General features: G+C 41.5%; 1 protein-coding gene across 1 annotated transcript; it reads left to right on the forward strand.

Annotated features, from left to right (window-relative positions):
* Positions 1 to 1,102: 1,102 nt before the first annotated feature.
* Positions 1,103 to 19,784, forward strand: MPC2 (mitochondrial pyruvate carrier 2). Its single transcript, XM_075262701.1, has 5 exons — positions 1,103 to 1,313; positions 8,775 to 8,815; positions 11,265 to 11,349; positions 16,949 to 17,060; positions 19,527 to 19,784. The coding sequence occupies exons 1-5, from the start codon at positions 1,214 to 1,216 to the stop codon at positions 19,582 to 19,584; spliced, it is 396 nt and encodes a 131-aa protein (XP_075118802.1). The 5' UTR covers positions 1,103 to 1,213; the 3' UTR covers positions 19,585 to 19,784.
* Positions 19,785 to 20,117: the final 333 nt, after the last annotated feature.

Below are 20,117 nucleotides of genomic sequence, written 5' to 3' on the forward strand. Positions count from 1 at the left end.
GTCCTTACAGGGAGTGGGATTTAGCCAAGTCAGTTCACACCTGCGTTCGGGTCTCCGTTCTGTGGTTTCCGTCTTCTGCATTCAAGAAGACGGAAACCACAGAGCGGGTCCAGCCGTGAGCGTTTTATGCTCTCTTCCACGAAACCATTTTTTTAAAACCGGACACAGAGTACTGTATGTCCGACTCTGTGTCCGGATTAAAAAAAACTGGTTTTGCGGCGGAGAGCATAAAACGCTCACCGGCGCTCACGGCTGGACAGCTTTCAAACCCATTCAACTGAATGGGTGAGAAAGACTCCTGCAGGTTTCTCCTGCTCTGTTTTATGCAAGAAACAGAAACCTGCAGAACGGAGACCGGGCGCAGATGTGAACGAGCCTTAAATAGTATATGAGCCCGTTCACACGTGGTTTTTTGGTGCGACATCCCACTCCTGATTAGATCTGAATGAATGGGCCTAAACAGGAGCGTGTACTGATCCGCAGACGCCACGGTTGACTCAGCATTAGAATCCGCGGCAAGATAGGTCATGTCGCTTCCTTTTTCTGGTACTAGCTAGCTGAAAATAAAAAGCAAGCGTCTCCCATTGAAGTCAATGGGGGCCATTTTTGCATGTGGATTCTGCATCAAAATGCACCTGCAAAAAACTGTGTGAACGGACCGACCAATAGGGGGCAGAAATGGTCTGCACAAATGATGGAAAATAGGCGTCTCATATAGAGCCGGTCAAGCTTTATACTATCAAAGGTAGGAGCAAGTGCTTATGGAGTGGTGGATTTAGCTACATCACTGTCAGCCGGTTATCGCTTTACTTCAGGACCTGACTAATGAAGATAAATCGCTGGCTCACACTGAGGCGACTACAGTATGTACTATCTCTGATAATGACCAGGTCGTGCTTTATTACAAAAGACCCCGCCCTCCTACTATATACCCCGCCCCTTTATGTGACATCATCCCTACCCTCAGCAATTCTAGACACGACCGGAACAAAACACATGATGCGCACAGCTCCGTGGGAAGCGGCTCAAAGTCAAATGGCCATTGGCGCAACGGGCAGGAAGAGGCGTGGCCGGCTGTCACAGCTGTGCACCAATAGGTACCAGGCATGCTCTTTACTCCCCTCTTGAAAGACCTTGTGGGGACATCTCTGCACTTCCGCTAGTTAGTGGCTGTGCCGCCGGGTCATTGGTGTAAACGTCTTAGATAGGAAAGATGGCAGCGGTCGGGCTGAGAGCGTCTTACCACAGAGCTCTAGATAAAATAGAGCTGATGCTCCCGGCAAAACTCAGACCCTTCTACAATCACCCGGCAGGTAAGGGCTCATATATGCGGTGTCTTTGCTACTTGTCATCTGAGGGCTCACTTGTGTCTATAGGAGTCGTATACTGGACCGCAGCTAGGTGTTCTTTTACAGGTGAAGTCTTCTTGGATTCCTCTTCTCTTGTATAAAGCTGTGCAGTGCTCGAGCATAATTCACATGTACTGATGAGGGGGCTTGCCTTCTGTACAAGTAATGATCCCTTGTCCAGGTCACCTTTGTATAGGTCACTACTGGTTTCTCTTGTTCTCAGCCTGCCTCAGCAGAGGAGTAAGATGATGCTTGCTGCTGCTTCTTCTACACAATTCTACACCATAGTCTACATCTCAATATGATTGATATGGAATAAATTATAATCTATTCCTTTCACTCCATTTGTATGTGATAAGGTACATATCAAATCTGACCCCTAGATGATCACTAGTATATGGCACATAAATTCAATCCGAAATAGAAATCCTCAAAGATCACTATTACACTGGCTTCATACACTCTGCATGGTGCGTTTTTTTTAATCTTTTTTTCCGTTAACGCTAATGTTGGAAGTGACAAAAAAAACAACAACAACACATTAACATCAATTAACCCTTTCACGTCAATGGCATTTTTTGATTTTCGTTTTTCATTTTTGACTCCCCTCCTTCTAAACCCCATAACTTTTTTTTATTTCTCCGCTCCCAGAGTCATATGAGGTCTTAATTTTTGCGGAACAAATTTTTCTTCATGATGCCACCATTAATTATTCTGTAGAATGTACTGGGAAGCTGGAAAAAAAATTCAGAATGGGGTGGATTTGAAGAAAAAATGCATTTCTGCGACTTTCTTACGGGCTTTGGTTTTACGGCGTTCACTGCCAAAATGACATGTCCCCTGTATTCTGTGTTTTGGTACGGTTCCGGGGATACCAAATTTATATGGTTTTATTTACATTTTGACCTGTTTAAAAAAAAATAAAAAAATTTTCCAAAACTGTGTTAAATTTTTTTTTTTTCTAAAAGTCGCAAAATTCTCACAGCCGTAACTTTTTTTTTATACGTCAGTGTACGGGGATGCATAGGACGTCTTTTTTTGCGGGGCCGGGGTGTACTTTTTAGTTCTACCATTTTCGGGAAATGCTTTTGCTTTGGTCACTTTTTATTCAAATTTTTATCAGAATCAAAACATTAAAAAAAAGGCGGTTTGGCACTTTTGACTATTTTTCCTGTTACGGTGTTTACCTAACCGGAAAAATATTTTTATAGATTTGTAGAGCGGGCGATTTTGGACACGGGGATACCTAAAACAGAGGCAGGAGACGGAAGCCTGCAGGAGTCTCTCTCACCCATTCATTTGAATGGGTGAGAAAGATGTCCGGCCGTGAGCGGCGGTGAGCGTTTTGCGCTCTCCGCCGCGAAACCGGGTTTTATAATCCGGACACAGTCGGACATGCAGTACTCTGTGTCCAGATAAAAAAATCCGGTTTCGCGGCGGAGAGCCTAAAACGCTCACCGCCGCGCATGGCCGGACCCGGTCTATGGTTTCCGTCTTCTGGCATGCAGAAGACGGAAACCATAGAACGGAGACCGTGAACGCAGGTGTGAACCTAGCGTTAGTTGGGAAGTGCTTAGTAGTGGACGTCTAGCGAGGGAGTGAGAGGGGGGGATCTGAGTGAAGAGCAATGCATCATGGTAGTTGTAGGATAAAAGAACAGGAATCTACAACATTTGAACAAATGCAAAAGATGCCAGGTGCTCCCAGAGAAACCCAGAAATCACTCTAAACACTGTTATGGGTATTTTGGTGCACTTATTAACCCATTAATAGCACAAAATTTATTTTTTTTTTGGCCGGAAAACCTACTAAATGAAGGCATCTGTTATATGTGCTTCGTTTAGACCATGCCATAATCTATTATTATACTGGTAGGACTCTTTCTTCCATGCTCAATTTCTTTTAGTAACTGAACTGTATGTGACGTGGTCACTCCTAGGGGTGTATCTTATAATATTATTACACAATATTTAATATCCACCATTTAAATCATAATTCTTGTCCACTTCATCTGTCATCTCTATAAGTAAATATTTGTTGGGTCCATCGTTAATGATAATAATATGGGTCTATTCAAACCACATATTGTATAATTGTTAATTATAGCATTAGTGCTTTATTTAGACCACGTTCTTCTTCCTCTTACATTTTTTTGTATTTAGTGCCAGATACCATTCTGTCACTAAGGTCAAGATCTTGTATATGCTGCATTCACATATACTTATTATCCAGACTACTGGCCACAGTCCAATAAAGGCGTCCTTTTGATACTTGCCTGTTGATTGCTCCACTGGCCCTAAAGATCTGGTGCTTTGGTCATATTTTTTTTTTTTTTTTTTTTTTAATCGGCATATGGGGGTTATTCGGTGGGACGTCATTGCTGTACATTTCCTTGTTCCCTTAGTAGCATTTAGCCCCAGCAGTAGCGTGAACTGATTTCCGATACAAACACCAGTGCAAAATGGGTTGGCAATGCTGTTTGGCTGTGTCATTGGGATGGGAAACACTGTTACAATGTATCTGTATCAGTTTTGCCTATAGGAACAATTAATAAGGATTATCTGAACCCCTGATAAAAATATTTACTACTAGCAGGAGGACCCGGCTTTGCACAGGTATATTTAATTTTTTGTTTGTGTAGTGGCCCCATAAGAATTGTCCAGTTTTGCACTGGTGTATTTTGTATATCGTTTGTGTGTGTCCATAAGCGTCATGTGGTCAAGGTGTATCTCATTTCGGATATCAGTGAAAAACCTGCGATCGTTTGTTAAGGAGACCTGGAGTAAAGCTGCATGTTTGTGACCTTGTGTAACAGTGTCATCCACAGCGCCCTGCCCCTTTAAGGCTGACATAAAGTAGTAAAAAAAAAAAAATGGCTGGGTTGCTATGGAAACCTGGAGTAAAACTCTAATATGTGGTACTCTGTGCAGAGCCGTGTATCTAATCCTCTGACGTGTGGTACTGTGTGCTGAGGAACGTATCTATTCCGCTGGCATGTGGTATTATGTGCACTGGTGTATATCTAATTCTCTGGCGAGTGGTATTGTGTGCAGTGGCGCATATCTAATCCTCTGGCGTGTGGATTTGTGTGAAGACTTGTGTAATCTGTGTAAAGACGTGTGTATCTAATCCTCCGGCATGTGAGACTATGCGCAGACATGCATATCTAATCCTCCGGCGTGTGGAATTGTGTGTAGATGTGCATATCTAATCCTGTGGCGTGTCTGTGTGCAATGGTGCATATCTAATCCTCTGGTGTGTGGAACTGTGGGCAGACTTGCGTATCTAATCCTCTGGTGTGTGGTATTGTGTTAAGATGTGCGTATCAAAATCCTCCAGCATTTGGTACTGTGTGCAGACGTGCGTATCTAATTCTCTGGCGTGTGATACTATGTGCTGACATGTGTATCTAATCCTCCAGCGTGTGGTACTTTGTGCAGACGCGCGTATCTAATCCCGTGGCTTGTGGAACTGTGTGTAGATGTGCATATATAATCCTGCAGCATGTGTAACTGTGTGCATTGGCGTGTATACAATCCTCCGGCTTGTGGTACTGTGTGCAGACGCGCATATCTAATACTTTGGCATGCGGAACTGTGTACAGACGCGTGTATCTAATCCTCTGGCGTGTGATACTGTATGCTGACCTGGGTATCTAATCCTCCAGCGTGTGGTACTTTGTACAGGCGCGTATCTAATCCTCTTGTCGTGTGATACTGTGTGCTGACCTGTGTATCTAATCCTTCAGCATGTGGTACTGTGTGCAGACGTGCCTATCTAATCCTTTGGATTGTGGAACTATGTGCAGACTTGCATATCTAATCCTCTGGCATGTGATACTGTGCACTGACCTGTAGATCTAATCCTTCAGCGTGTGGTACTTTGAGCAGACGTGCGTATCTAATCCTCTGGCATATAGAACTGTGTGCAGACGCGCGTATCTAATCCTCTGACATCTGATACTGTGTGCTGATCTGTTTATCTATTCCTCTGATGCGTGTATCTCAGTTTGTATTTCAGTGTTCGATCGTACATGTGGAGTGACTGTGTGTATTGCAGTTGGAATATGAGTGAAAGACTTGCAGGTTTGTTTTGGCTAATGGGGGGCCAGGGTGTTGGGAAAGCTGTATCTCCGGAACAGTACATCCGAGTGAGTTGGATTCTTGTCTAAAACCTTCCCGGACACCTGAAGTATCTGTGTCAAATTTGGTGAAGATCGGTCCGGTCGTTTGGTTGCGCATAGAGGAGACAGACAAGAATTCATTTTTATAATATAGAGAGATTAGAAATGCGTAGGGACTTAGAATATAGGGCTGTTGGTAAACACCTAGGTGTAGATTGAATCGATTTAGGGCCTTGTGTCCTGGTGCATATAATTTATTAGAAGGAATGCCTCATTTAATACTAGGTAGTCCTAGTGTCTTTTAACCCCTTACGCTAGGTTCACACCTGCGTTCTACTCTTCGTTCTGTGCTTTCCGTCTTCTGCATGCCAGAAGACGGAAAGCACAGACCGGGTCCGGCCGTGAGCGGCGGTGAGCGTTTTATGCTCTCCACTGCGAAACCGGATATTTTAATCCGGACACAGAGTACTGCATGTCCGACTCTGTGTCCGGATTGAAAAACGCTCACCGCCGGACAGCTTTCTCACCCATTCAAATGAATGGGTGAGAAAGACTCCTGCAGGTTTCCGTCTCCTGCTCTGTTTTATGCAGGAAATGGAAACCTGCAGAACGGACACTTGGGCGCAGATGTGAACGAGCCCTTAGAGACAAAGCCCAAAAGTACGTTAAGGACCAGGCCTCTTTTTTCAAAACTGACATGTTTACTTTAAATGGAAATAACTTTGAGACGCCTTAACTTACACAAATGATTTTTGAGATTGTTTTCTCGTAACACATTATACTTCATGTTAGTGGTAAACACTAATCAATATTTATGTATTTACTTAAAAAAAAAAAATAGGAAATTTGATGGAAATTTTTTTAAAATTGCAATTTTCAAAATGTGAAATTCTCTGCTTTTCAGTCAGTCATACCACCCAAATACATGAATAAATATTATCTGCCATATCTCTGCTTTATATCGGCATCATCTTTTGATTGTCTTTTCATTTATTTTGGACGTTACAAGGCTTACGAGTGTAACAGCGATTTTCCAGATTTCCAAAAAATTCCCCAAACTAATTTTTAGGGACCACTTCAGTTCTGAAAGGAATTATAAAGGCCTATATAATAGAAACCACCCTAAATCGCACCATTTTCAGTTTGTTTGTTAAATAGTTTGTTTGTTACACAATTTCTCCTGAACACGGCAATAATCTGCTCTATGGTGGAGCTCCGAATGAAAAGAGCGCTATTTGGCTTTTGGAAGGCAGATTTTGCTGGAATAGTTTTGAGGTGCCAATATATCAAGGGGTATTATGATTTTGAGACTAAAATGCTTCTCGAAAACTGAAATTTTTAAAGAAATATGCCATTTTGGTGCCCAATATGTTACACCCACTTTGTGTTGTCAGAGACCTGCACTCCTAAAACTATTAAGTGGGCCATCCCGAGGGCAAAAAATTATATGTGGGTGTAAACGGCTGCTTGGGCACACAGCAGGGCTCAGAAGGGAAGGCGCACTGCGCTTTTTAGCTTTAGTTTAGAGTACAGATTTAGAGGGACTTTTTGAGTGCCATGTTATTTTTGCAGAGCCCTGGAGGTGCCAGTAAAAAGGAATTCCCCAAGAACTGACCCCATTTTGTAAGGGCAACTTTAGAGTCTCTGCAAAAGTGTCATGGCATCCAAAAACCAAACTGTCTAAGTCAGTTTATATCCACATATGACATTACGTACGTTATCCGGGGTACACTAATGTTGTACATGTACCCTAATATCAGTTTACACCCACATATTACATTACATACATTATCCGGGGTACACCAGTGTCATACATGTGGCATAAACTGCAGTTTGGGCACACAGCAGGGCGCAGAAGGGAAGGAGCGTGATGCGGCTTTTGGAGTACAGATTCAGATGTTTGGTATCTGAACGCCATGTCAGGTTTGTAGAGCCTGTAAGGTACCAGAAAAGTGGATTCCCCAAAAGAGTGAACTCATTTTGAAAACTGCACCCCTCAAAGAATTTATCAGGGGGTGTAGTGAGTATTAGTATCCCAGATGTGACTGCACAGCGAGTGGTGAAGAGTCGATGTGTAAGCTGTGCGGAGAACATTGCAAACACCACATTCCCTACTATGTCCCAGTAGCTACTATGATTGGGGGGGAGTCACTCTGGGAGTCACTTCTGGTGTCTTTTCCCTCAGAAACTGTAAATCTGGGGTTTGATTACGGCAATCAAGGGGTTAAAACCTTCGATTGGTAAAAGTACCGACCGGAGGTTATGGAAAAGGTGATAGCTGTTCGTAACCGCTATCACCCGCTTCCGATTCCGCCCGCTCAGCTAGTGAGCGGGTGAGGAACTCCGTGACGTAAAATTACTTCATGGCGCGCAAAGTACCTAGCGCCCATGAAGTAATGGTACATCATGGGTCGCTAAGGGGTTAATATACATGGCTTGTCCTTGTGAGTTGATGATGTTGTTTGTAAGTTTCTTGCACAATTATTTGGTAGCACTATTATACACATTAAAAATAAACATTTTATCGGTTATTTAAAATGATGTTTTATTTCACACCTTTTAGTTCTTTTCAGTGAAGTGTATTACTACTTATATGCTTTAATAAAGATGAGACTTGATTTTATAATTTTATTCTACAGTTTTTCATGTCCTGAATTATCAGAGTATACAAAAGAATATAAGACCAATTATTTATTTTGGTGCATTACGTCCTAAAAGATGTAATAAAAGGTGATCAAACTGTCATAAATATAAAACTACAACTTGCCTTGAAAAATAAGACATTTTGCATAGTTACGCTCACGGAAATATAAATTTAGTATGTGTTGTTATATTAACCTGCTGCCTGTTGGTAACATGTTAATTTTACTGTATTGTGAATTCTGTAAAAATAAAACTGGGAAGAGAATAGTGCAGCTGTTCGTGTGAGTGTTACACCGTACAGAATAATAAAAGGTTCCATTGTAAAATGTACCATAGTTTGTCCTTTAAAAAATAGAAAAAAATCAAGCTTTCCTATGACTGTGCCAGTAAAACAAAACAAATTATGCTGAATTGGAAGTAAAATACGAAAACTTAAAAATTGGATTGGTGCTGATATTTTTTTTTTCAGCCAATACTTGTTTTTAATCCAACAAGTAAGGGCTTGCATATACAGCAAACCTATCTGAACAAAATGGTTATCTTGTACATGATCCATAGGTCTGTTAGTATCTACAATGTTGGAAAAATAATGCCTGATTATTATGTCTTATTATAAGGAACAGTTTCTATTTTATAAATTTTTATCTTTCTTGTTTTAGGACCCAAGACTGTATTTTTCTGGGCTCCAATAATGAAATGGGTAATTTTGTTTTTAAAGTTATGTTAATCAAATGTAAAGTACCGTAATTACATTCTGACAAGTAAAATTCAATGAATTATACAAAGGTAGGGCTGTGGAGTTTTGGGGGTTTTTTTGCATTTGTCCTTTCCACAGTATTTACAACATGATTCATCCTTTCCCCTTCTACATTAACCACTTCACAATTCTGCAATATGCCCTCTGTTGGAAGCTGCCTACTGCTAGCTTCTGTGTGGTGGGTTTTTTTTTTTTTTTTAATATAAATGTCTGCATCAAATTCTGTTAACAGAGTGATGCAGGTGAAGCTGGTGCAAGTGTATATGAGCTCTGGCTTTTGTTGAATGTATGTATTGTTTGGAGCCAGATTTTGTCACTTTTCAGCCATGCAGTTAACCAAACCAGTTAAAAGATTTTAAAATGGACATTCAGTTAAACTTGCGTGTGACATATGAGGGCAGGTTCACACCAGCGCCTGGTCTCCACTTTGTGGGTTTCCGTCTTCTACCAACAGGAGACGGAAACCCGGCAGTCAGTGAACGGCCATGAGCGTCTTCTGGTCTCCGCGTCGTAACTTTTTTTTTTTTTTGTTAACCGGACACAAAGTCCATTTACAGTTGGACACTTTGCAGACCCATTCAAATGAATGGGTTTGAAAATTGCCTGCCGATTTCTGTTTCCTGTCCGTTTTCTTTGGGCAGGAGCTGCAAACTGCAAAGTAGGCAATATATTGTATGGAGACCACTAAACGGGGCATTATGCTGGGACAGCATATAAAAGGTTGCTATGGAGCCTGGTCCTTAATACTTACACACTGTGTATGGGTACTAATTGTGGTCAGTATCCATACATGGAGTTGCAGCATTCTGTTCATAAATCAGTCAGACTTCCCTGTGCCGGAGTGGAAATCTATGCCAGGGATTGGCATAGACTTTCATTAGAACTCGCAGCAATTTTCTGACATGAGCTATAATGAATCTGTTGGACCGAGCGGTCCTCGAACTGGTCCATCCTGTTCACATTCGTGCAACGTGGCAAGTGAGGTGCAAGAAATGTTTGGCTCCAAATATACGTCACAGTAGCATCACTTTATTAAGGAAAACTGGCATACAGGAATTGACTAATTCCCCCGACTGTGCCAAGCTTTTGTCTATACTAGTATTCTGGTACTGAGGGATAATATTGAGCCACGTGTTTGGCACAAGGACAAATATGCACCACAAGGCCCAATCGCTTCTCGCTCCCCACGTTGTGTGAATATGAGCGGGGCAGGGACAGATTTTGCCATGATTCTGTCTTCCATTGTTTTCAATGGGAAGCATAGATCAAAGCATCGTGCTGAAAAAATAGGCATCCTGCTTGATCTTGTTTCAGATTCTGGAGCTGATTCAGCTACAGATCCTGTGGCATAAGAGTCTCTTTTGAATAGGATAATTAATCTGCTTTGGCTTTCTGCCATGAGGTGGAAAATGAAGAGTAACCTGTAGATGTTCATCTCAAACTCCCTTTCATTTTCTGCCATCTTAATTTATCCTGTAATAGTGCCCTAATAGCACCCACCCACTGGTAACGGCCCCTTCCGACAGAGTAATAGTGCCTCTGTAGGTAATAGTCACGCCACATAAGTAATACTATTACTATTGGTGGTGGTGGTGGGGGGTGCTGTTAGGGCACTAATAAAGTAATAGTGCCTCCCCTGGTAATAGTCCCTCCTATTACTTATGTGGTGGGGGCTGTTACCTCTGGAGAGGCTCTATTACTGTAATAATGCCATAACAGCACCCCTGCATGAGTAATGCCCCCCATAAGTTATACTATTACTTATAAGGAGGCGGGGACTTTTACTGTAATAATTCCTCCCCCATAGTGATCCATGAACTATATAATCACTTTATTATATGAACTGATTATGTACATGGGACAAAAACCCTGATGAGGCGCACAGCCTGGGTACACTGTCACTACTTCCGGATCCTACTCTGGTGCCTAAGGAGCAAGAACAGACAGTAGCAGGAGATGGAAGACTAGACCGTGCACACAAGCTGTGTGCCTCAGCAACTTCAACGAATAATGCATAAGGGTTCTTTTTCCAGGTAAGTGATTATATACAGTTCAGGATCATAGTGATGTGTCTACCATCCCAGGCAGTGATACCGAGAGCACTGAAACGGTGAGCATGTAAGTGTCCACCACTCAGGTGCAGAACACAAGAAAGCCAAAAAAAAAATAAATATACATATATAAATATATTTATAATTACATAAGGCAAAACATACAAGAAGAAATATACAAATGAAATTGAGAGAATGAACACACTAATATTCTATATATTTATATTTTCTCTCTCATATATTCAAATTGTATTTATGCACTCTTAAGCTGCAATATTTACAAATGTGTGATTTTTTTTTTTTTTTTTTTTTTTTTTTTTTTTCTTGTATAAACGGTGTAGGGGCTGGTGATTGCTGGATTAGCAGATATGACCAGACCAGCAGATAAATTAAGCACAGGCCAGTCTGGAGTTCTCACGGCTACTGGTAAGTTATTATATATTGCATGTTGTTTTGTGAGTTAAATGGAACAAAGATTTTTCCAGTGATCTTTTTCTGCAGAAAAGTGTAAAAGGACATGAGGACATGTCATTAAAAAAATAAAAATGTACAACCCTGCTACGATCATATTGGGAACTGCATGCACATGACTTGTCATTAGGTAGGAAAAGAAATCATTAGTGTGCTTCTGGGACTGGTTCTTCATTCACTTCTATAGGGCTGTCAGAAGTTGCAGTGCATGGAGTTCTGGTCACACAAGCGCAATCTTGCGTCATCCACATTGAGAATGCAGAAGGACTTGTGGTCCCTCATTCTCACAATCTCTTGAGAGATTCCCAAACCAATTAAACAAACATAGTTATTAGAGATGAGCAAACGACGTTCAATCGAATTGATTTTTGATCGAATATCAGGCCGTTCGAGGTATTCGATTCCAATCGAATACCACGAGGCAAACGCACTAAAAATTCGTATCCCCTCCCACCTTCCCTGGCGCTTTTTTTGCACCAATAACTGTGCAGGGGAGGTGGGACAGGAACTAAGTCAACGGAGGCATCGAAAAAAAATCGGAAAAAGTCATTGGCTGGCCTCCAATTTATACGAATGGTCGATTTCAGATTCGGGTAATATGAGCCTGTGGGACGGATAGATGTACTGGCAGGGTTAGCTAGGGATTACCTTTATTTAGGTGGGAATGTTACTCCCACACCTCTTTGGGGCTCTATCTCATCAGGATCCCTGTCAGCTTGCGATATGTGGGAGCTGACTTTTTCCCATAGGAATGCATTGACCAACGTTGGCCGTATGTCATACAGAGTACAGCATTCAGCCAATCAACGCTGGTTCTGCTGGAGGCTCGTCTGTGAGGAGGCAGAGTCTAAGATCGGTCCACAGCCGTCTCCATTGTGGTCCAATATTAGACTCCACCTCCTCTGGCAGAACCAGCGTTGATTGGCCAAATGCTGTACTCTGTATGGCATTCGGCCAATCAACGCTGGTCAATGCATTCCTATGGAAAAAAGTCAGCTCCTGCATGTCGCAAGCTGACAGGGATCCCGACAAGATAGTGGCGTAATACAGATACTAAGGCATGATGTAGCAGAGCTGAGTGTGCACTGAGCTCTGCTACACCAGAGATGTAGCAGAGCTGAGTGTGCACTGAGCTCTGCTACACCCGAGATGTGTGTGTGACAGGAGGAGTAGATGGAGGAATGGTTGGGTGTAGTGCAGAGCTGTGTGTGTGACAGGAGGAGTAGATGGAGGGATTGTTGGGTGTAGCAGAGCTCAGCTCACGGCCAACTCTGCTACATCTGAGATCGGACCACAATGGAGACTGCTGTGGACTGATCTTAGACTCCGCCTCCTCACAGACGAGCCTCCGGCAGAACCAGCGTTGATTGGCCGAATGCTGTACTCTGTATGGCATTTGGCCAATCAACGCTGGTCAATGCATTTCAGTGGGAAAAAGTCAGCTCCCGCATATCGCAAGCTGACAGGGATCCCGATGAGATAGTGGCGTAATACAGGTACTCCCAGGCATGCTTCCCCTGCTGTCCCAGTTGCATTCCAGGGTGTTTGCATCATTTCCTGGGGTGTCATAGTGGACTTGGTGACTCTCCTGAGTCGAAGTGTGGCTTCCCCTGAAACGAAACGAAGCATTTTTCCCCATAGACTATAAAGGAGTTCGATATTTGTTCGAATAGTCGAATATTGAGGGGCTATTCGAAACGAATATCGAATCTCGAATATTTCACTGTTTGCTCATCTCTAATAGTTATAAACCTATATTTTTATTTTTTATTTTTATTTTTTTATAATTAACTTTATTCCAAAAATTACCTCAAAAACTGCTGACATACATCTGATTTAGTAGAATTTTGTTTTTGGAGAAGCTCCAGTGTTTAATACCATGTATCAAACCAAGAATTAATTTATTTATTTATTTTTGGCTCAAGATCTAACTGCATTATCAATCTGAGTCAGAGGAAGCTCCCTGCCTATCCATTTCTCCCGCTTGGCCACATACTGTTTTATATGTGAGGGAACTGCTCTGTCCCAGTGAGATATCATAGATGTTAGAGATGACACCCAGGACAGAGGGACCATCTAATTGTAGGCACTCAAACGCCATGGGTTGAGGCAGTGGGGGGTACCCAGTAGTGAGGGTATTATGTGCTGCTATTTGTAAGTTGCCATTGAGGGTAATGAAAACAGTGTTTATGGCAAAGAGAACTGAGGAATGTGTTATGTTACAGGTTCATGGGCTATCAAGGCCTAACCATTTTCATCCGGGTACTATTCAGGATATGCATGGTAAAGAGAGAGGGATTTAAAGAGGACCTTTCATGGGTCTGGGCACAGGCAGTTCTATATACTGCTGGAAAGCCGACAGTGCGCTGAATTCAGCACACTGTCGGCTTTCCCAATCTGTGCCCCGGGCAAAGGGCTATCTGTGCCTATCTGACAGTCTGTCAGGAACGTCCTTCTCCACAGCAGTGCCTATCGCTCTGTACAGTGTGAGCGGGGAGGAACGCCCCCTCCCTCTGCTCACAGTGCTCGTCCATAGACTAGCACTATCAGGAGGGAAGGGGGTGTTCCTCCCCGCTCACACTGTACAGAGCGATAAGCGCTGCTGTGGAGAAGGACGTTCCTGACAGACTGTCAGGAATGCCATTCTGACTGTAAAGAGCTACGATACCGGCACCGATGACTCTTTAGCTGGGGCACAGATCGGGAAAGCAGACAGTGCGCTGAATTCAGCGCACTGTCGGCTTTCCAGCAGTATATAGCACTGCCTGTGCCCAATCCCATGAAAGGTCCTCTTTAAGGGTCAGGACACTATAGCCAGGTGATGCCAGATTCTACATGTAATCACCTTAAAAAAGCCATAGAACCTAGAAGATTCTGGGACTGTCTTGCCAACGGAGGCCCCTGTGAGTTGTAAGCGTAAAATGTAGACCAAGAGGTGAAATGTCCCAATTGGGTAGCATGGTAGTATAGCAACATATCTGTGTAGGGCAGCCCCTCTCACTGGATAGGTGCAACCAGAAAGTCTCAAGAAATACAGTATCAACAGACAAAATCGAAGAACTGCATTTAGCGTAAGGTAGACATTAATATGGAAAAAAGTAGAGGAACTTTGGCAGAATTGACATTCTGTCTACTAGTATTCATGAGAGCTAAACAGACTTTTACTTGCTCAGCAAGGTAAGAATATCCCATATAAAGGTTGTAAAGTGGCTTACAAAGGTCCATAATTAGAGGTAGCTTGAATGCCTAGGTATTTGAGGGAGTTATCTCTCCATGCATAATGAAGGCAGATTTAATGTCCCTGCAACTGTTTTGGCTGCCTTTAACCCCTTCAGGACCAGGCCTAAAAGTGCCAGGCCTAATTTTTCAAAACTGATGTGTCACTTTATATGGCAATAACTTTGAGACACTTTAATTTACACAAGTGATTTTGAGACTGTTTTTTCATGACACATTGTACTTCATGTTAGTGGAAAACATGAATCAATATTTTTGTGTTTATAACAAAAAAAAAAAAAAAAAAGGAAATTTGGAGAAAAAAAAAATCACAATTTTCAAAATGTGAAATGTTCTGGCTTTCAAACAGATAGTCATATTAACCAAATACATTAATAAATGTTTTCTATTTAATTAACCCTTTAAGCATTTCACAGGAATTAAAAAAAAAAAATAAAAAAAAAAAAATGGAGGTGAATTAAAAAAAAAAAAAAATTCACTAATACATTCATTTATCCCTAAAATTAACACATACACAAAGGGTTAAAGGAGAAATTGCATCTGACAGTTTATCATGCAGTTTCTCCCGGGCACAGAAATCCCCCACATGTGGGTGTAAACTGATGTTTGGGCAGACGGCAGTGCATGGAAGGGAAGGAGCGACACCTTACATTTGAAAAGCAGATTGTGCTGGAATAGTTTTCGGGTGCCATGTCTCATTTGCAGCGCTCCTAAAGGACCAAAGCAATGGAAATCCCCCAGAAGTGACCCCATTTTGGAAACTACACACTTCACAGAATTCATCAAAGGGGTGTAGTAAGCATTTTGACCCTACAGCCGTTTCATAGATTTTACTAACATTGGAATGTGTAAGCGAAAAATTACTGAAATATCACTTTATCGCCAAAGTTTTCATTTTCACAAGGGGTTAAAGGAGATAAAGCCCCCCCACAGTTTGTCAAACAATTGCTCATGAACGCGGCGATACCCCATATGTGGTCGGAATTAGCTGTATGGGTACATGGTGGGGCTCAAAATGGAAAGAGTGCTATTTGGGTTTTGGAGGGTAGATTTTGCTGGAATAGTTTTCTGGTGCCCTTATAGCATTTTTTTTTTTTGTAAGGCAAAATTTGCAAAAACCTTTTATTTCTGGCAGTTTTTTCCCCATCCCCCCCGTGTAGGTTAAATATTTCAGTTTCAGTTTTATTGTACAGATTGTTACGGACGTGGTGATACCAAACACATATTGTTTTTATTAATATATATATATTTTTATATATTAAAATAGCCGATGGCTGGTCAGATCATCGAGGGGGTGTACATCTCACCCAGACTACACAGGTGGGTGAGATGGAAAACTGCAGAAAGAATGGTTTCTCAGCAGATAACTATTGTCTGCTGAGGGTTATTTCAGAGTTCCGGTTACAGGGCTGGATTTTTAGGAATGGCAGGTAGGTTGGTAGTGGGACCAGTCATTCCACCCCCTCAAGTCCACACTTTGGGGATGCAGAAAGCCTGCTAATCAAGGGAGTCTTAAAGGGATTCTATCATTAAACTACCTTTTTTTTCTAATGAACACGTCGGAATAGCCTTAAGAAAGGCTATTCATCTCCTACCTTTAGACGTGGTCTCCGCCGCGCTGTTCCGTAGAAATACCGGTTTTAACCGGTATGCAAATGAGTTCTCCACAGCAATGAGGGCGGGCCCAAGTGCTGAAAAACCGATGAGCGCGTCCCCATTGCTGCCCAGAGCTCTTTCCTGCGCCGCCTCCTTCTTCTGCAGCAACTCCGCCTCTTCTGGCTTCTCTTGCTCTTGTAGTTCTATACAAGAGCATAGAGAGGCCACACCAAAATGGCCGCTGGCCAGCTCCTGTATTGAACTGCAAGAGCTGCTACCCAAAAATGGCTGGCGGCCGGCGGCCCCTAAGATGCGGGATCTCTATTTATTGCAGCATCTTAAGAGTTAAACAGCGGGGATCTGTGTAATCCCCATCTCCACTGTTGCAGACCTCTAAAGGTAGGAGAAGAATAGCCTTTCTTAAATCTATTCCTACGTGTTAGAAATTGCGTTTTACTGATAGGATCCCTTTAATGTATGCCAATGCTGTTGGGGGGGGGGGGGAGTTGTTGTCTTTGCTTTTATTGCATCTTTTAAAATCTCTTAAACAAAAAAGATATACTGTATATAAAAAATTTTACACTAGGCGGCATGAAACAGACATAATAGGTACTTGGGGTGATGTTAGTATTATGCCAATAAAGTTAGATTACATGTTCGTTGTGCATTTAAATAAATTTTCTTCAATTAAACCACAATGTTATATTTTACATTTTGACAGGACTTATATGGTCACGTTATTCCCTTGTGATTATTCCTAAAAATTGGTCTCTCTTCGCTGTGAACTTTTTTGTTGGCTGTGCAGGCGGGTCTCAGCTTTTTAGAATATGGAGGTATGTGTTCAGTCTTTAGATATAAATGTGTAACATTGCTATTTAATGTGCTTAAGTGTTTTAGAATTGGGCTAGGTTTACACCATTTGCTAAAACAGATGTTTGCCTGTGGACCCCATAGACTGTAATCTGCTGTTTTAATACTGAAATCATATGAAAGAAAAGTTCTTTGTGCAGGACTTTTCTGTCTGACTATCTTTATCAGTTTCTGCGGCAGAGTCTCCAACGAATGTGTGAACCTAGCCTTAGTCCAATTTCATATGACCATATATTCAGAAATTGTGTATTTGATACAAGGATTGGTATTGGTCCTGTCCTGTAAGCCTTCAAACAGGCCTTCTGGTTCTACATTAAGGAACTGAATCCTGATGCCATACCATAACTTCTTATTCGCACCCAGCTACTGAATACATTACATTGCAATCTTCTTACATTGGTAATCTTGCAAACTCAGATAAGAGACAATTCTGATCCTGGATGTTCATAGTTGCAGAGGGCCTAATAAAAGACCCTAGGTCTGCCAGATGAATGTCCAAATAGACTACATAAAAACGGGTGGGGGAAATTCAAGTTTTAAAGAGGCCATAGCTGGTGCCACACTAGTTTAGATATGTCACCTTAGCTCCTTGCTTTTACCCAACCTGCAACAAATTTGTAAATTACAGACCTGACTTGAATCCAGCTAGTCTACTCTCCTAGTTCAGACTATAACCAGTTTTTTTCTTTTCACTTGTGTATTTTGGAACCCTAGTTACATTTTCACTGTTATGTATTTGTTGCATGTTTCAGCTCTATATAAATGATTCTTTTGTGCATTGTTGTTAATTTCATAATAAGATAGTGCAGTGCAATGGTCTGTACACTGTTAGCTTGTAAATCTCAATTACAATAATGAAAATCTTCCCTAAATAAATCCTTTTGTTGAAAATGGCAAACATGACATAATGGTATGAGATTTTGAGAGCCTTATCAAATGTACTGTACTGTTAATGTGGTTACCCTGTTCCAGCAAGTAATTATACAGAGAATTACATTTAATGGGGCTCTGTAATTGGGAAAAGTCATTTTTAGCTAAGAACATACTTTCATAGCCTTTCTAAAGGCTATTTCAAGATGCTTATTGCCCTATGCTGGAAAAAAGTTTCCCCTCCTTCCTGCTCAGAACTTATTGCACGAGCAAAAGATGTGCGCAGCCTGGAGAATCTGACAGCCTCACTTAATCATTCCGATGAGGGTTTCCAGGCGGTTTGGTCACCCTGGGACACTGATTGTACTTTGAATGGCCTCTGACACCCCCCCCCCCCCCCTTCCTTCTCCTATTCCTCGCAATCATAGTTTTATTACCAGAGTGCTTTCTGCCTTGTTGTTTTTTATCGTCTGTTCCTGTTCCTTCTCTGTTTGCTCCTTGTTTCTTTGATGTTTTGTGAATTTAAAAATTTAAAAAAACTGAGGCAATTTACATACAAAAGAGATGTGTGAAATAGCCTTTCTAAAGGTTATGTAAGTATGTGCTTAGCTAAAAATGAGTTTTGCCAATGAAATAGCCCCTTTAAGTGTTGTACTACTTTCCAATATACGTTCTATGAATTTCTCATGGTTTTCTAGATCTCTGCTTGCTATCATTCATTCTGCTTACTTCCAGTGGATAATAATCAGTCCATGATCATTGTGATGAACGTTTCACAGTTCAGTTGTCAGACATCTGTCTTGTAACAAGATCACTTGTGTATCCATGACTTGATCATGGATTGATTTTTATCTGGATGACATCTAGAAAACTGTGAGGAATTTATATACAAAATACCTGTATATTGGAAAATTGTATAACATTTCATTATACAAACAAGAGCATTTTATTTTTTTAAACTGGACAACCCCATTAATTGCTGCTGATTTGCAGTGCAGAATCTGTACTACAAAAGCTCTGTAATTCCACCATGTCTGGATCCAGCCTTCTTATGCAAAAGTAGTAAAATATAAACTATGTATATCGCAAAGACTATGGACATATTGCTATTATTTTTCTATTACTCCCCCCTCCAAAAAAAAAAGTTCTAAAAGTATAGTGAAAACTAGACTATTGCAAATATAAACCATAATTCTTCTGCGAACAACTGAGAACCAAACTGCTGTTTTAAGCATTTGCACTCGGATGTGAAGTGACCCCAGTGACTATAATTGGGTCTGTCAGATGTCCGCCATTACAAAACGAACACTGGCAGAGAGAAGTGCTGTGGCCTCTGTGCCAGATTCTCCAACAAAGACTCTGGTGCAGATATGAACTTAACCCAAGTCTGAAGGGGGAAAAAAAAAAAAAAAAAAAAAAAGCTTTGGCACCATAACAAGAAATTGATAGTTTCTCAGGGTCTTTAAGGGACCTGTATAACTTTTTTGTACAGAGTGTGAATACGCTTGTGAACCCCTAGTTTTTAGCATGTTTTATTTATTTTATTTTCTTCTTTACAGATACAATCAAGAACTCAAAGCTCAAGCTGCTGACAATGTCCAGAAAGCAGACCATTAATTTTATTAACACCTTGCAATTTGCTTTTTAATAGCCAATTGGTTGACATTTTACTGACCTTGATGGAATAAACCATTTGCTAGAAGAAGCAGATTTTTTATTAAGTCCTAACGTTATTAGAGAAAACTAGACTATTTTTTGGATTAACTTTCACATGTCATGTGCATCATATCAATAAAAAAAAAAAAATCCAATTAGAACATTTCTCTGTGTATAAACTTATTTTTTTTATGATAAAGATTAAATCTTCAGCAGTTGATACCTTTTTAACAGTTAACTGAAAGAATGTTGACAAAAAAGTAAGCTTTAACCCCTTCCCGACATGCGCCATAGCCGCCGGGTGTCTACTGCTTTAAGCAGTAGACAACCGGCTCTAATGCCTCCGATCGGTCCCCGGACCGATCGGAGGCATTAACCCCTCCGGCGCCGTGGTCAAAGGTGCCAGAGGCGCCATTTTCCCGGCGGCGCATGGGCGCCGCCATTATGGCCGGGATCGCCGGCTCCTGGAGCATGCTCCAGGGCTGACGTCCCGT

This window comes from Leptodactylus fuscus, chromosome 2 (genome assembly GCF_031893055.1).
Source record: "Leptodactylus fuscus isolate aLepFus1 chromosome 2, aLepFus1.hap2, whole genome shotgun sequence".
NCBI lineage: Eukaryota > Metazoa > Chordata > Amphibia > Anura > Leptodactylidae > Leptodactylus > Leptodactylus fuscus.

What these genes read in the sequence shown, in the direction of transcription:
- MPC2 (XM_075262701.1), top strand. Translation starts at nt 1,214, where the DNA reads ATGGCAGCGGTCGGGCTGAGAGCGTCTTACCACAGAGCTCTAGATAAA. An exon ending in CTTCTACAATCACCCGGCAG is followed by an intron (nt 1,314 to 8,774) that starts GTAAGGGCTCAT and finishes TTCTTGTTTTAG; the next exon opens with GACCCAAGACTGTATTTTTC. An exon ending in TGGAGTTCTCACGGCTACTG is followed by an intron (nt 11,350 to 16,948) that starts GTAAGTTATTAT and finishes ACATTTTGACAG; the next exon opens with GACTTATATGGTCACGTTAT.